At 41.5% G+C, this 16,939-nt stretch overlaps 1 protein-coding gene across 2 annotated transcripts in view; it reads left to right on the top strand.

Moving 5' to 3' along the window:
* Positions 1 to 16,939, top strand: part of LOC308087474 (disks large homolog 4-like) — a 155,051-nt gene that overhangs the window by 38,572 nt on the left and 99,540 nt on the right. Inside the window, exon 5 of one of the 2 annotated variants that reach the window (XM_080431360.1) lies at positions 12,597 to 12,719. The exons of the other annotated variant lie outside the window; for it this stretch is intronic. Within the exon in view, the coding sequence (XP_080287486.1) occupies positions 12,597 to 12,719 (123 nt within the window). The remainder of the gene's footprint in view (positions 1 to 12,596; positions 12,720 to 16,939) is intronic. 2 annotated transcript variants of the gene reach the window in all.

The following is a 16,939-nucleotide window of genomic DNA, read 5'->3' as shown; positions in this document are numbered from 1 at the left end:
AGAAACCAGAATTCTACTGTATTTTTGTGTTTTATTGATGCTTCTAGAGCATTTGATAGTTAATCATGCAAAGTTATTTATGAAATTGATTGATAGAGGTGTTCCAAAATAATAGTCTTTTGGTATGCCCGTCAGACATTTCAGGTAAAATGGGGCAATTGCATTTCTGGACCATTCCATGTCAGTAATGGGGTCTGGGATTTTATCCCCTATGTTGTTTAACGTTTATATGGATGACCTGTCAAAACAGTTAAATGGGTGCAACACTAGCTGTCTTGTGTTTGACACTGTTATCAATCATATCAAGCTGGTGATTTCGTTATAGTAGTCCACACAGTGCTGGGCTTCAACAATTATTGAAGATCTGCATGCTGTATGGTAAAGATTTTGACATAAACTATAATGCCAAAAAAAGTAACATCATGATCGTGAGAAGCAGAGAGGACAGGAAAGTATCTTTCCCTGCTTTTCAATTGTGCGATAGTCCTCTCATAATATGCAAGGAAATAAAATACCTTGGTCATGTCCTCACAGATGATTGGATGGACGACAGAGAGATGTCTACAGACAATGTCGTAAAATATATGCCAAGGCTAATATGCTGCTCCGGAAATGTTCTATGTGTTCTGTTGATGTTAAGTGTTCACTGTTCAGAGCCTATTATATGTCACACCTCTGTATACGGCTTATCTCTGGTATTCGTACAGGGTGAGGAGTATGCAGATGCTCAGAGTGGCTTATAATGATGCCATGAGGTTGTTGCTCCACATTCCCAGATGGCATAGTGCCAGTAATTTTTTTTTTGTCCACTGGTGTGCCTACATGTGATGCACTTTTAAGACAGTTGATTGCTTGATGTGTCCGAGAACAGCATCATAGAGGCTCTAATCAGCCCTATGACAAGCAGTTATCAATACACATCCAGGCTCAGAGAGCATTGGCGTAATAGCCTCTATATTTTTAGCAATTAATTTACCTGCCTGAATATTTTAACTTGGCGCTTGACAGCCGCCTCATGTATTGTTGTATGTGTGAGTGAGGTGGGGTGGGGGGTAGGTTCTTTTATATATTTGTTGTATATATTTATATACTGCTGTCTTTTTTATAGTATGTGCTGTTGATGTGGTATTTCTAGTATTTTCTCATTCAAAAGCTACCTACTCTTTAGTGAACGTATTCTCTGGGGCGGGGATTATGTTGTGGCTTTGTGAGTCTGTCTGTCTGTGAGCAGCAAATCTCCATCGATCAGCATTAAACTTTGCACGCACACTCCCAGTAGGCCACGGAATAATTTTTCAATTCTGCCAAGGTGGCGCTCTAATAGGCCACTTCACATTTTGGCCTATTTATCTTGAACCGGCCTATTTAACTTGAACTCCAAAAGGTGCGTAAGAACGCAGTCTCCAACCACTTCCTTATGTCAGAGCGCTGACAGTTTTTAGGCATCATTGTCACTTACAGTAGCTATGCCATATGAGTGATTGGATGATGATTTAGTAATTAATGCATACCAGTGTTTCCCCTAGGTTGAAGTTGTAACCATGGCGCCGGGAGCGAAATTTTGTAATACATATTTTTTATTACATTTTTTAATTTAAATTATTTATTTTTCCTCAAAATATTTAGTCATGTGTCTGAGATTGACAGTGTCACTCTGGCTATTTACAACCACAACAGCAGCTCAGCTCAAGTCCTTGTTCTTCTTTGTGTCTGTCTAGTATCAGTCATTGTTTCAGTGACTCAAAACCACTGAACGCTTTATTTTTGTCCCAAATGAAGTGGGTCGGATTCTAAACTTTATGCAGCTAACGTTAGTTACCTCCCACTCCATAATCATCGCTCCTCATAGACCATATTCACACGGCGGCCATATTGGAATTTAACATTGAAAGTGCCGCCACCCGGGGTGGCTACTTTCATTGACTTCATAGAAACATGGCCGCCGTGTGAATATGGTCTATTGTAGGCAACAGGTGATTCGGACGGAGATTGTACAGCATGCAATTCACTGCGCACATAGCACTACGTTCGGAAAGCTCTACCATAGCAGCTACAACCAGTGTAGATATATTTTAATTTAAAATGCCTGCTGCTTCCATAAGACAAGTGGGCTAATTAACAAGGCTTATTGAACTGCTGAGAAACCTGCACATTTAACCACATTGTGCGCAAATGAACTACAAATGTTTATGCTGAAGTCTGTGTCCACATCTGTTGCAACTTGATTTAATATGCTGACAGGATGTACAGCCAGGCAAGCGCAAAGTTATATCGATTTGGCCGGGATTCCCGGAATATGAATTGATACACTGTTCTGCAAATACAAGCTTCAACTTAAGTTACTCACCATCGATGCGTCCATGGATGGATCTTTAGCCATGGATCAAGACTATCATAGATGTATTTTAACAAGTCAGACTTTTACTTTCATAGATATGCAAATGTCATCATCGATGAAATACATCTATGATAGTCCTGTGAGCCCTGTGAGCCTGTGGCGTGTGCGTTCATCTGTGCTCCAAGGAGCACACTTTTGCCAATGTTACTGCTTGAGCAGAAATGATATACATTATATCAGCTGGAAGTGGATGCTGCTAAAATCCCATTGATAGAGAATGGCTTTGTATTAATGTGCATTAGCAGGGTAGATATCAAAACTAGTCTAGATACAGACATAGTGATAGATAAATTGATTGAACCACCTTACAGCAGAATCGTAGGAGGGATCGACTGGTGCAAGGTATCCTGATTTGAGATTTACAAACTGAAACCATAAGATTAACTTTTGCAATTCTTCCAAGCTGGAAGTTGCGATGTACATTAGTTCACATACTAGATGGTCAACTAAGCAAGGAGTTCTTGTACTCTGCATAGTCCCTGGGGCATGAATCAAGTTGCACAGCAGAGAAAACTAAAAATGATTGTGTCTAGAAGAAAAAAATCCAAGATGCCATCTTGCCAATTTGGTAAAAGTTCTGCAGGTACTGTATACTGAAGGATTCATCTACACAGTACGTGGGGCCTTATTTATATTCAAAATAAAGTCAGTTTGCCTGACAGATTTTTTTTGACAGCAAAATGAATAAACTGTGTAGTTTATTAAATCATTTACAGAATACAACTGCCAAATGGAACCTTTTAGGGGGCAATTTTTATACTGTTCTCCCATAGTTCAATTACCACTGAGGGTTTTACTGTGTAGGGCTCCTAGTGAGCCATACCCTGCCGCCTTGGATCTCTGTCAGTGGTTCCGTTTGGCACAGCTACAACCAGTTACAGCTAGCAGGGCCCCTAAATGCCAAGATGAATACAGTAGCAGCCATCCCATGTGTTAATGAGGCTGCTGGACTCCAGAGACTAAACGTCTCACTTGGGTCCTGGACTTAAAAAAAACTAAAAGAAAGTAGTTTAATTAAGACTGGCGAATCTAATGTAGCTACTAGCTAGCTACTGTGATCTCTCTCTGTCTGTCCCCCTCTGTCACACTCACACACACACACACACACACACACACACACACACATACTCTCGCACGCACGCACGCACGCACGCACGCACGCACGCACGCACGCACGCACGCACGCACGCACGCACGCACGCACGCACGCACGCACGCACGCACGCACGCACGCACGCACGCACGCACGCACGCACGCACACAGTCAGCCTTAGTCAGAGCCAGAACGCGGGGTCAATGAGGGTTCATAAACACTAAAGGTCACATGGTTCATATATCGCGTGTGCTTCATCAACACCCATTGCGAGGATTCAATGTTAAATGTTGGAACTATACAATCATGTTTGTAAGTATTAGTTGCCCAATGGCAAGATTTATTGCTGCATTCTTGTTCTTGTTATCTCTGAGTACACTAAAACAAATTTCAAATCAACGGTAAGTTGGTTTTGGAAATAAATGATTGAATATTATATGAATATTTTTTGTTTACATAATCTGCTGTTGCTGTAAAATAATTGGACTGATGGAGTGAATGGAGATGACGCAACTGTTTGCATAATGTACTTTTTAACCAATAGAGCTCAAGAAGGCAAAGGGACTTGAGAAAAAAATAAAAGTTTAAACAAATGACTCACATGACAGGTAGACAGTACCTTATTGGCCACTGCTGTTCTCAACCGATCTTCACACGGTTTGGTTTGTTACAAATGTCAGACATGTAGTTATGTTATCATATAGAAAAGAAATGTATATTTTTGCCAAGAAAGTCAACATGTTTTCAGCCAATGCCACATGTATTTGTGTCAATGGGCAATAAGCCATTGACATCACACTGACATAGTTGTAAGCCAATTGAGTGGCTATAATAGCACATTGGCATTTCATTTATTCTACTATGCCCAACAGCGCAACTTGGAATATGATATGCCCATATATGGACTGGACATCAGCGCTAATCTGCGTTGTTAGTCAATGGTTTTTGTTGTGTAATGAAATCTGAACTTGCTGATCGACATACTGCAAATGCAACACCGGCAATGCTTTGCAAGCTGGTAACAAGCTGCTTTTCTGCTTGTAATATACTAAAGACAGTGCTTAATATACATACAAACATTTCATATTGTTTGTATAATCAGAATAATCAGAATAATATATATTATATAGCAAACATAAAGACAAAACCACCGGACATAAACAACCCAAAAAGGCATAAAATAAAACATTAAACACAAATGAGGGGGCATGTGTAACATCATTCAATAGTCTGACTCTGTACATAGTCATATCAGATTATGAGGTACTCCCATTGTCGTCATTGCATAACATGTCAGCCCTTAACAATTGAGTAAAAGGGTTCTGATGTTACTCCTGTGCATAATCCTGTTGTGTAACTCTCAAGAGGTTTTCCCTCGTAAGTCAGGCCACAAGGACAACGGATAAGATAAACAACATGAACGGTGCTGCGTGTAATGGCACCAGTACGGATATGTCCTGACCCATCATGTGTGGATGGCTGAATCTCTTTGTGCATGTACTGTACAGTGGGACTGCAGTAAGTGCATTGGTTGCAGCTATAGTACCACACCTGTAATTGCCGTCCGGCACAATAGGGAAGTGATTTCTTCCAGTACACATAATCATCATAATTCTCCAGTACAGTGGTTCTTAAACTGTTTTGGCTTTAGTATCCTCTTTACCCAACTACAGTTTGATTCGAAAACAGCGAGAGAAATCCAGCTAGCATGATGCTATGAATGAATGATAACCCACCTTTTGAGGAATATACAAATAAGAAATGGAGTGAAAGATTTGCGATTAAGTTTTTTTCAAAACAAGAAGAGCATGGTAGAAAGTGTAATCCACTTTCGGCCGCGCGGCTTTGCCACACGCCCAGGGTAGGTGTCCCTTATTTTCAAACCTTGCCATACCTTAGCTTTTGCTGAACTGATGCCACTGGACATACACACAAAATAAACAGGTACAGTGAAAAGAATATGATGTCAAAATGTACATTTTCTTATAACAATAACAATGCGTAGTGTGTGTTACAAAATCGAAAAATCCAAAATAGGACCGTCATTTTTAGCTTGCGGCCTCTTGGACTTTTGGTATTTTGCTGAGTGGCCCCTGAGCCATCTTAAGTTGAGTAGCCCTGCTCTACACCAACCACCCTCACCACCCCTAACTCCCACCGGTTCTACTTATATTCCACCCTAAGAAAAGTTCTACTTTTATTCCACCTGCAAACCTAAATGTTTTACTTGGCTGGTTTGGTGGGAAATGATGAGAAAGGTCTATTAAAAATAGAAAACCTAATACAAAGAGTACAACAGTTTGTCCAAAGCAGAAAGGGATGCAATAGCAGACCTGAGTAAGGACAATGAGGTTGTGGAGGGAAATTACAGGTGTGGTACACAGTGGACCTTAGCGCCATGGCACATGGACATGGTCTTAACTTGCACCGTGGGGGTGTGTCCAGTGCAATGGTCCTATTTAGAGAGGGAATGTGGGCGCTCTGCGCCCGGCACTAAGGGCACTGAATTAGTCATGGGTATGTTTTGGGCGTTACATTAATAAAGCCAACAATAGTGTCGGGTGCCATCAAAATGTTTGTGTGTGTGTGCACGCAAATGCGTGGCGTGCGTGTTATAGATTGCATCGGGGGTCCTTTTATAGTGCTTAACACTCACTAGTAGTGTGTCAGTTTACAGCAGTAGCTGTCTGTATGAATGCCAGTACGACTGTTTCAGCTGAGACCAGACTTTCATCCTGAGACTGGCAGATTGGTGTCATTGTGATGAGAGAGAGAGACAAACTCCCAAAGGGAAGATTGGTCCTTGTTCTGCTGAGACAAGAATCACTCCTTATCTCTATACACCCCCCCTCCTTATCTTTTGTTCCCCTTTTCTCTGTTTATAGCTGTGTGTGTGTGTGTGTGTGTGTGTGTGTGTGTGTGTGTGTGTGTGTGTGTGTGTGTGTGTGTGTGTGTGTGTGTGTGTGTGTGTGTGTGTGTGTGTGTGTGTGTGTGTGTGTGTGTGTGTTAGGGCATTCACGAATAGTGATTTTTAGCATTCGACTTATTCGACCTTAAAGTAGTCGAATATTCGATTATTCGCCGGTGAAACATCATATTTTTTTCATCCAATACAAACGAGCCTATTATCATTAAAATGCCGTGTTGCAGCCTTGAAAACCATCAGTGAGTAAAGGGTTAACTAATAGACGGGCTGTGAAAGGGAGAGTGCGTTCTGATCGGTCTAACCCCGGAATGGCAGATCGACAACTGCACATTGCCTCACGGATGGACGCGTTGTGAGCTTGTAGATCTGCTATTTTCGGTACAACACCGTTCTACTAAGGAGCATAGCATAACAAGCGTTGCTGCTACTCTGTGTTGCTGCTGCTGTTCTGCTCAGTTTGAAAAGAAACGTGGCGAACTTATTAATTCAGTTCATTTAACTTGGAATAAGTCAGATAGGATACGCTTGAACAATCATTTCCTATGTCAACAACAACACACCACAGCTATATGTCCATCCTTCGGTCCGGTCGTTACAAGGCTAAGATGCCGTATCAGTGAAAGTAACTAAGTACATTTACTCAAGTACTGTACTTAAGTACAATTCTGAGGTATTTCTTACTTTACTGGAGTATTTCCAATTATAAATAATTTTACTTCTACTCCACTACATCTCAAATATTGTACTTTTTACTCCACTACAATTTTTTTTAAAGTTAAGTTACTAGTGACTTTTGTAGATCTTGATTATTATTACAAAACATACATTAACCACTTCAGACCTTTGCGGCCACAGCGGCTCACGGCACGTTGTGAGCTTGTAAATCTGCTCTAACAGCAGGCTATGAATACAAGATCAACTTCACTCCATCGCGAGTAGTGAAACTCGCGAGTCGCTTGTAAAACAAACTACATTAATGAACTCACCAATAGTAAGTAAATTATTTATACACTGTAGTTGTCACCATTGAGCCGAGAGCCATGTTTTTTCTGCTTAAACAAAAACACTTTCTGGCATGCGTACTGCTGTTTCAGCGCCCCACCTACATTTGAGTGACGGCACAACATCACATACTGTATGAAATGATTTGACAATCAACCATGAATGGATTAGGAGAACTACCAACACCGGAGCTCACAGCTGCTTGTCTGCTGTAGAGAAGCCCCTGCTAAAAAAAATCATAACAAAAAAATATATTAAAAATAATATCAGAATATTTGACGTTGGTGTACAACGTGGAATAGTGGCTTTGATATTTGAATATTTGAATATTCGACTATTCTGTGAATGGCCGTGTGTGTGTGTGTGTGTGTGTGTGTGTGTGTGTGTGTGTGTGTGTGTGCGTGCGTGTGCGTGGTTCTCACAGTATATACTCCGTGAAACAATTAGTGACATGCTGAGTGTACACCTGACCTGCCCTGTGATGCGTATAAAGAGAGGGAAGGAGAGAGAGAAAAACAGTGCAACAAACACGTTTAAACCAGAGCTCACGCTAGGATTTTAAACTGCCGGACACATGTTTACTGGACCCTTTTTAATGCATTAACGACAAGCAGGTGCATAAATGTAGCGTAATGTAATTATGTAATCACATTGATTGGCTTACCTGCATGGCCGGCAAGAAATCAAATAGGCTACTCACAGGTTATAGTCACATACCGTAATAGGCTATTTAGTGGTGGGTGATCCATGAGTCTGTGGTTAGAGACAGCTTTGGGCAACTTTTCTGGAGATTTTGTACAGTCTCCTCATAGAGCTTTTCAATTCAAGTGTTAACTTGATGGGATGGGACTGTGTATTCCATGTACCGTAAATTTCGGACTATAAGCCGCGACTTTTTTCCCATTTTTCGACCCTGCGGCTTATATAACGGTGCGGCTTATCTATGGATTTTTACAGCTAACGGCCACTAGGGGACCTCCTAAATCTATGGATTTTACACCCGCGGCTTATAGTCCAGTGCGGCTTATATATGTTCCAAACATTCAATTTAGCTGCTGCGGCTTATAGTCAGGTGCGGCTTATAGTGCGAAAATTACGGTATACGTATCCATCTTTGTGACTAATGTTGTGGTTTCACCTCACAGTCACACAGTGACGCTAGTAATAGACAGCTGTTGTTGTTTCTTTAGCCATCTCTGTTGGATTTTCAGCTTCAAATGCATGTGCATTGTTGATTTGTGGTAGGACAACTTGTACCTTTACATTTTTCATAACGTTCCACAAGGAACTACTATGTGCCAATCTCTCCTCCATCTTGCTTGTGTATTGGCCTCTGGTTTGAAAGTGTGTGTGTGTGTGTGTGTGTGTGTGCGTGTGTGTGCGTGTGCGAGTGAAAGAGAGAGAGAGAGAGTGCACTTGCGGTTGTGGAGCAGAGGATTTAAAATGTGCCTGATTTGCACTGATAATAATAAATTGGCGTCTTTTTGTAAAACAAAACTTACAAAACCAGCAATTACCGGCCTAACGCAATCTCTGGTTGAAACATAATCCATATTTACTTTACTTGTCGCACACACACACACACACACACACACACACACACACACACACACACACACACACAAAAACTCCTCTGTGTGTCGCTTGGTGTATGTTTGCGTCTTGCTGGGTGGCTAATACTCTCTGTTCTAGCTAACTAGAAGCTTCACTACTGCACTTTTTCTAAACTAACATCTCTCTCCTTTGTCTCTTTTCACATCTTCTTCCTCCTTCCTCCTCAACTCTTGCTTCCTCCCTTGGTAATCTTTCTTCCATTATCTCTGTCTCTCTCTCTCTGTCTTTGTCTGTTTCTCTCTGTCTTTGTCTCTGTCTGTCTGTCCGGCTCTCTGTCTCTCTGTCTCTCTGTCTCTGTCTCTGTCTCTGTCTCGCTCTCGCTCTCGCTCTCGCTCTCGCTCTCGCTCTTTCTCTTTCTCGCCCGCCCTCTGTGCTGCTTCCACCCTCTCCATTCCCACACTACAGAAGTATCGCTACCAAGAAGAAGACGGTGCGTCACCAGGTGCCCCAAAACTCCAACCCCAGCCCTGCCCACAGCATCCAGTTGGCGGCGCCAGAGAGCAGAGGGACGGAGGGACGCTAGGCAGGGACAGGAGAGAGGGAGGGTCATGGAAGAGAGGAGAGGGGAGAGACGGAGGGACACTGGGGAGGGACGGAGGGACACTCGGGAGGGAGGGGAGGGACGGAGGGACACTCGGGAGGGAGGGGAGGGACGGAGGGACACTGGGGAGAGACGGAGGGACACTTGGGAGGGACGGAGGGCCACTGGGGAGGGGCGGATCGTGGACAAAAGGAGACACCAGCAGAGACGGGGGGACTTGTGGGAGGGAAGGGGGAACGTTGCGGAGAGAAAGAGGCGGATCACTGGAGAGGGACAGGGAAAGGGGGCGTTTTTTGGGGAGGGACGGCTCCTTGGGTCGCCTGGGTGACCTGCACGGGGCGGAGCTCGTACAAGTGGCAGAGCGGCAGCTGTCTCACATTCAACACGTGCACGGATATGTGACGCACGCACACATCCCACCTGCTAAGGTAACCACCTGTGGTTATCTGTCTGTCTGTGCTCTCTGTTTCCTTCTCATGCATATGCAATGTGACCTGTTAAGACACACACACACACACACACACACACACACACACACACACACACACACACACACACACACACACACACACACACACACACACACACACACACACACACACACAGAGAGACTTAGTCACAAGTAGAGATACACACATGGATACATGGCTCACATTGACATTGCACCTGCTGAGGTAACTTAACACCGCTTGCATGTTGCATTTATTGTTTTGTCAGCTCTGTTCACTTCGCTTTAATTCAGTTTCTTAACATGTGGTGCCACTGCATTGTTCACAACGTATTAACCAGACTTGCCAGTGTCTACCTATCTATGACCAGGTTGTGCTCATTCATTCTGGAATTATAATTTGATTTATTGTCGTGTGATATTGTCTAAAGGCTGATTCAAGTTTATGATGCTACTAGGTTTTTAGTCTCTACACTCTCCAGAGAAATTGGCAGAGGAGACACTTGGCATACAAAGATCTTTATAATGACAAGAGGCTGTTTTGATGCAGCTCCAGAAGTTTTTAAAAGAAGGAAAAATGTATTGGCCTTAATCTGCCAACCCTGCAGAGGGATTTTCTCGGTATGGGAGTACTTTTGTAGAACTCTGCATGCTGCCCACTTGAATGCTTGCCCCATTTTTCTTTTTTCTTTTTTTTCTAATAGTCCCCATTACAGTCCTGTATTGCATTCTGTCTGTTTGTCTTTCTCTTTCACTTGGTGTCTCTGTTTTTCTTTCACTCTTTATCTCTTTCTTTCTATTTTAGATACACCCTCACTTACACGTGTAATCCTATAAATCTTTATTTGTTTCTCATCTGGTCTCTATGTATAGGTACTTAAAGAGTTCCACAGTAGAGTGGAGTGGAATGGGTTAGTGGAGAGCCTAGAAGCATTTACAACACTGAATAGCTGTGGTTGGTATCTAGCCCCACCTTGTGGCAGGACAGCGTCTGCAACTTACTACAATCTCCTCCACACTTTTGCAAGAATACATCTTTAATATTTGTGCTATTTAAAACACCAGTGCTCGCTGATGTAAAAAAAAAAGTGTTCCAGACAGTAGGCAGAAGCTTGACTTCGAACATTGAAATATAATAGTGTTTAATATTAAAGTTTAAAGACGTAAAAAGATAATCATGGGAAAATGTAAAACAGTTCTACACAGTCATGAAAAAAATATTTTATTGTCTGAAAGTTATGATGCTGTTTCAATTAGGTAGCGATTTATTTGATTGATTAGTATTATTTTGAGTAAATATAAACTATAAAACTATAGAAGCTAATATATTCACTCCGTCTATCTGGTCATCCATCCATCCATTAGCTACAGTATGTTGTTTTTGCAGCAGTAAGCTGTACTTTAGTGAGGGATGATGAAGCCATAATTAGTTGGACTGCAGGTCTAGTGGACACCAAACCATCTCCATCACACCCTATCTGATTTTTGACTGCTGGTGTTAACCACTTAAACTCCTTTTTTCCCTCTACACCAAATGTCTTCGCTAAAAATTAGCCGATCTACAAGCTCGTAAATAGTCTGTTTTCGCCGGATGTTCGCCTCCAGAATAGGGACTCTAGGGTTCATGTGGTTAATTTGTCTGTAGTAACATATCATTGCTGTCGAGTGGAAACCGTATGGCCCCTTCCTTTTTTAATTATTATTTTCAAAACATTTTAGCCACTATTTTCTCTACTTTTGTGTGACACTCTTATATGATGAAGTAGGGCATTCATAAAAAAATAAACATTAAAAGTTGAAACGTGGAGATACAAGGTTTCTGCCCGACAGCAACGATGTAGACCAGACCATCTAGCAGCATGGCTTCACTTGTCTGTCACTCTTCACAGCTTTCAATCAGGCTGTCATAAAATATCAACTCCACCACTGTGTGTGCGTGTGCGTGTGCGTGTGCGTGTGTGCGTGTGCGTGTGCGTTTGCGCGTGTGTGTGTGTGTGTGCGTGCGTGCGTGCGTGCGTGCGTGTGTGCGTGTACTTGCATCCATGGTGCCACCGGTGTGTTTGGGTGTCCAAGTTATTTTGGGATCTCTTTCCCATATACTGTGTGTGTGTGTGTGTGTGTGTGTGTGTGTGTGTGTGTGCATGACTGCATGCCTTTGGGCAGCTCCTCTATGGCAGATGGAGCTGCCATCCTGTTCTCCCTGTGAACCTGTTCCTTTGTCACTGGACACACACACACACACACACACACAGACACACACACACACACACACACACACACACACACACACACACACACACACACACACACACACACACAATGTGGCACTGAAATGCACAATGGTGGCACTTTGGTGTGGTCTTTGAAAGCCTGAAATGTGTGCACTGTGCATGCATTTCTGCAATGGTTCAAGTAAAACCCAGCATCTTTCAAAGACTTTGTCATAGACTGGTCCTTACAACAAATGTTACCACACTGAAATATAAATCTGTTATTTTTCACGAAAACACATCCAGTGATTTGAATGCTCGTGGGCCACATGCTGCCATGCTGAGCTTTCTCTATACACCATAGGTAGAATCTCCTGACGGTCTGTATGGTGAAGAGGTGTGGTCTCACCCAGAAGGGGATGGGCTCGGTGAAGTCCCACCTTTTTCCACTCTCTACCCACAAAGCCACACCGTCACCTACTATCAGGTAACCCCGCCTCCAACTGTGACCGCATGCGTGCCTCCATCGCATCTGCCTGATTGCTATTATTATATATTTTTTAAGAATGTCAGTTTTCTTCAACTCTTTTTTTCCTCATTATTTGCTGCTTTTAGTTGGTTATCCTAATAATAATTTATTGTGAGTGAGTGAATTAGCCAAGGACCTGTGCTAGTTGTTTGATACGGTGGGGATGTGTCACAGCTGAGGTGTGTAAATCACTCTATGTGCATTTATCCTGATACATCTCCTAGAACTGTAGGCTGATTGCATGCATCATGCGTGTAATGCTCCATAGACACTTGTAAGAAACTATCCCAACCAATGCAATGTGCTGAGCTAATCCACAGTAGAAACAAACTCGTGAAATAACTATCTGTTCTACCTGTTCCTCTGGCATGTTCCTCGATTTGAATCAGCTCTGCATCATGCTATACTGTGCTGTGTTCTAGCTCACTGTGTTGTCGTTTTTAGTTTAATGCTTCTAAATAATTTAAGTCATTCAAATTCAATTGATTGATTGGAATAATTGTCAGATCAGTTGCCATAAAACATGCATAGTACTGTGTTTGGCTTCTGATGTAATGTAAAAAAACAAATAGTATGTGCTACAAATTGCGAATGGATATTGTGGGGTGTTTGTTTTCCAACTAACATGCTCTATACATATAATGTTCCATGAAAAAGATATTGACAGCCTGCAGTACCTATCTTCTGCAATTCTCAGATTCTCAGACTCTTTGGATGGCCTTGCCATATATTTATTTATTTTATGAGAGCAATTAACAATCTAAATGAACAGCCATTAGAGCAAGAGAGTGGAGCAATTGAAAAAAAAGAAAAAGAATCCACTTCCATCTGTTGTTAGTATAGTTGTAGTAGCACCATGTGAACTGCAGGTGGTAGCAGAGGCCTGAGATCAGGGAGCAGTAAACCGTGTAGAGCAGTGGTTTGTGTGGCCAATGACCAACCTCCACCAAAATGTGAAAGAACACCTGCTCTTATCCATGCAGAAGTGCCTCTATAACACATGTTATCACTCTTACCTGTGTATTTGTATTACTAATAATGGCTAATAAAAGTTGACAAAATTGCTACAAAACCCATATGAACCGGACAGATCACAAATTGAAAAATAAAAAGAGGGAGAGACTGTGTGTGTGTGTGTGTGTGTGTGTGTGTGTGTGTGTGTGTGTGTTTGTGTGTGTGTGTGTGTGTGTGTGTGTGTGTGTGTGTGTGTGTGCGCACGAGTGTAGAGAGAGAGACCAAGCTAAGAAGAAAAAGAGATGCACTGACAATGAATACTTTTTTTGCATTTAAACAATAAATACATATATTTTTGTACATCGCAATAATAATGTGTGGTGGTCACAAAGTCCCATGGCACACTTTGGACACCAGTGTACCTCAGCATACTGGTGAACCACTTGTGTAGAGCATCCACTCGTGAGGCTGATTGAAAACTCTGCCTTTTAAGTTTTTGTTTTCATCAGTCCATGTTTTCCAAAATAATGAATAACGTTGGTGAATTAGTAAGTGACTCACACTCACACTCACACACACACGCACAGACCACTTGAGTCCTAAATGGCCCTTAGTCATTAAGCTAATGCAGATAATTAGGAAATAAGGATAGACAGAGGCAAGAGATGAGAAGATGGAGACGGAATCCAGACAGGAGGAAGAGAGAGACAAAAGGAACGTAGAGGACAGATCTATGCCTGGATGTTAATCATCCTGTCAGTCACTTACATGGGTGGGTTTAAAACATTTTGTGCTCAAGGCACACCAGTGGGCAAGTCAAAACCTTAAAGGTAGGGTAAGTGATTTACTTTGGTTAAAATAAGTGTTAAATAGCTCTATATTCTGAGTACTCGTTGCTATAGAGTGTTTGTTCAGTAAAAGGAGTCTCCCATGTCTCTCCAGCTCTTTATTAAACAGAAAATGCATTTTCACTCCTGATTGGCTTCAATTTTGTCACCTGCCTGAAAATGTCCTATATTCTGTTTACTAAAGAGCTGGGAGAGACCCCTGTGACAGAACAAACGCTCTGTAACAATGATTACTATCAGAATATAGTACTTTAACCTTTTTAACAAAAAAAGAATTAACAAAAAACATCACTTACCCTACCTTGATCTGTATTCATAGCAAATTAATAAAAAATAAAAAAAGAACTGCAATTAAATTAAAATTAAATATTTTGCCCCATACTGTAATTGAATGCCCAAAATAGGGGCTCCAAGTTGAAAGGTTAAAATATAATATATATTTTAGGCTATATTTGGTCTAGGACATTTAGCAGGGAAAATTCCCCTTTTGTATCCCTATAGCTTAAGTTGTAAATCATGTTTTGAATCAACATTACACCCTCACTAGTCTGATATATTTATATATATATATATAAATCCTTCTCTGAGTATATACTGTATTGTCTATCGTCACTGTCGGGTGGAAGCCTTGCACATGTACGTATGTCCAAAACCCTTACTTTTCAGGAAATGAAAAAAAAAAGAACCTCTGTTCCATTGGATCCAATTATTCAGTTATTATTATTTAGTCACAAGCTCTTGTTAATACTTTTCATTGGTTCAATATTTATAAAAGCTACAGACATACTTAACCACTTTAAACTAAAAAAAGGACATACCTGTAAAGAAAAATAGTGAAAATAGCTGATTTACACTGATTTAATGAGTTTACAAACCATTGCATCATGACACGTTATTGCTATTTTTGCTACTTATGTGTGACACCGACATGAAGTATAAAGTAGGGCATTTATTTATGAAAGAACATAAAAAGATGAAATGTGGAGATACAAGGTTTCTCCCTGACAATGACGATAATATACAAGTATATCTCTGCTGTCAGGCAGAAACCAGCTATGTCCAAAATATAAACTTTTCAGGAAATCTTTTTAGAACAACAATACTGCCTCATCAAAGTTGGTATGGTGACTTTATACACTGTCAGATACTTGAACGTGTCCTTTTGACCATTACTGTGTAGATTAATGGTCATTCTAATCAATAATGGAAAAAACCTCCAAAGTTGGAGTTAGGTGGTTATACCGACAGTTTGAGAATCCAATGGAGTTTTAGTCAATGGAGGTTTAGTCAGAAGCACTTTTTAGATACTTTTCATCGGTTCAATGTTTGTAAAACCCACACACAGCCGTAAAGGGTGTTCAATAGCACTGATTAATAAATAAAAAAGATGGAGATAGCTGGTTTCTGCCCGACAGCAACAATATGTAGTTTTAAGAGCAGGCCTAGATTTATGTAATAGCTTCTTGGAACCAGTTTTAACGGACTGCAAAAGCACTAAACACTGAGCTTCTAGCCACAAACTGGCTCATTCTCAGCGGGATCAAATGGGACCTAATGGAATGGCTGGTGGTGAGCCAGAATGGTTAAGAATCATTTGAATAGACCACCACAGTATATAGATCCACACAGCCCACTCAAGTACTAATGGATTAGAACTAACCAGCTTGCATTGCTAGGAGCTATATTAATCTCTTTGTATGGCAGCTATCATAAAGCACAGGCTGTTGCTTCTTACATTTTTACGGAGATATTATACATTTACCGTTACTTTGGATTCTTAAACTGAACTTCTGAATAGGGCACAGGACCATTAGTTGTCAATGACAACTTGTCATACAACTTAATCTGCTAGAACGTTTCAATTGTCTATGTCATGTCATGACCTCTACAAAATGCAGCATTAATATCATAGTATTTCTGCCAGCAGAGTAGCCTACTGAAGCCTACCTGTAGTGGATGGAAGGGCAGAGTTGAATTTCTCAGCAGTCAGCCATTAAACATGCATGATGTGTGCTTTTATTTAATTGGTCCTGAATTATTAATACTGGCATTCACTTGGCTGACATTTGACTAGAGATTGAGGGAGATACAGAGCGACTTAGGGAACAAAGACAGAAAGAGAGAGAAGGAAAAGTGAAAGTGAGATGTTTACCCACAGCACAGAAAGAGAGAGAGAGAGCGCGTGCGTGTGTATGCGTGCGTGCGTGCGCACATGTATGTGTGAGTGCGTGTATGCATGCGTGCACGTGCGTGCGCATGTATGTGTGCGTACACGTGCGTGCGCACATGAATGTGTGAGTGCGTGTATGCGTGCGTGTGCGTGCACGTGCGTGTGGCCGTGTGCACTTGTATGTGTGAGTGCGTGTATGCGTGCGT

This window comes from Gymnoscopelus braueri (assembly GCF_963280865.1).
Source record: "Gymnoscopelus braueri genome assembly, chromosome: 6".
NCBI classification, from domain to species: Eukaryota; Metazoa; Chordata; class Actinopteri; order Myctophiformes; family Myctophidae; genus Gymnoscopelus; species Gymnoscopelus braueri.
The sequence above is the reverse complement of the archived record's forward strand: the minus strand, read 5'-3'. Positions and strand labels throughout refer to the sequence as shown.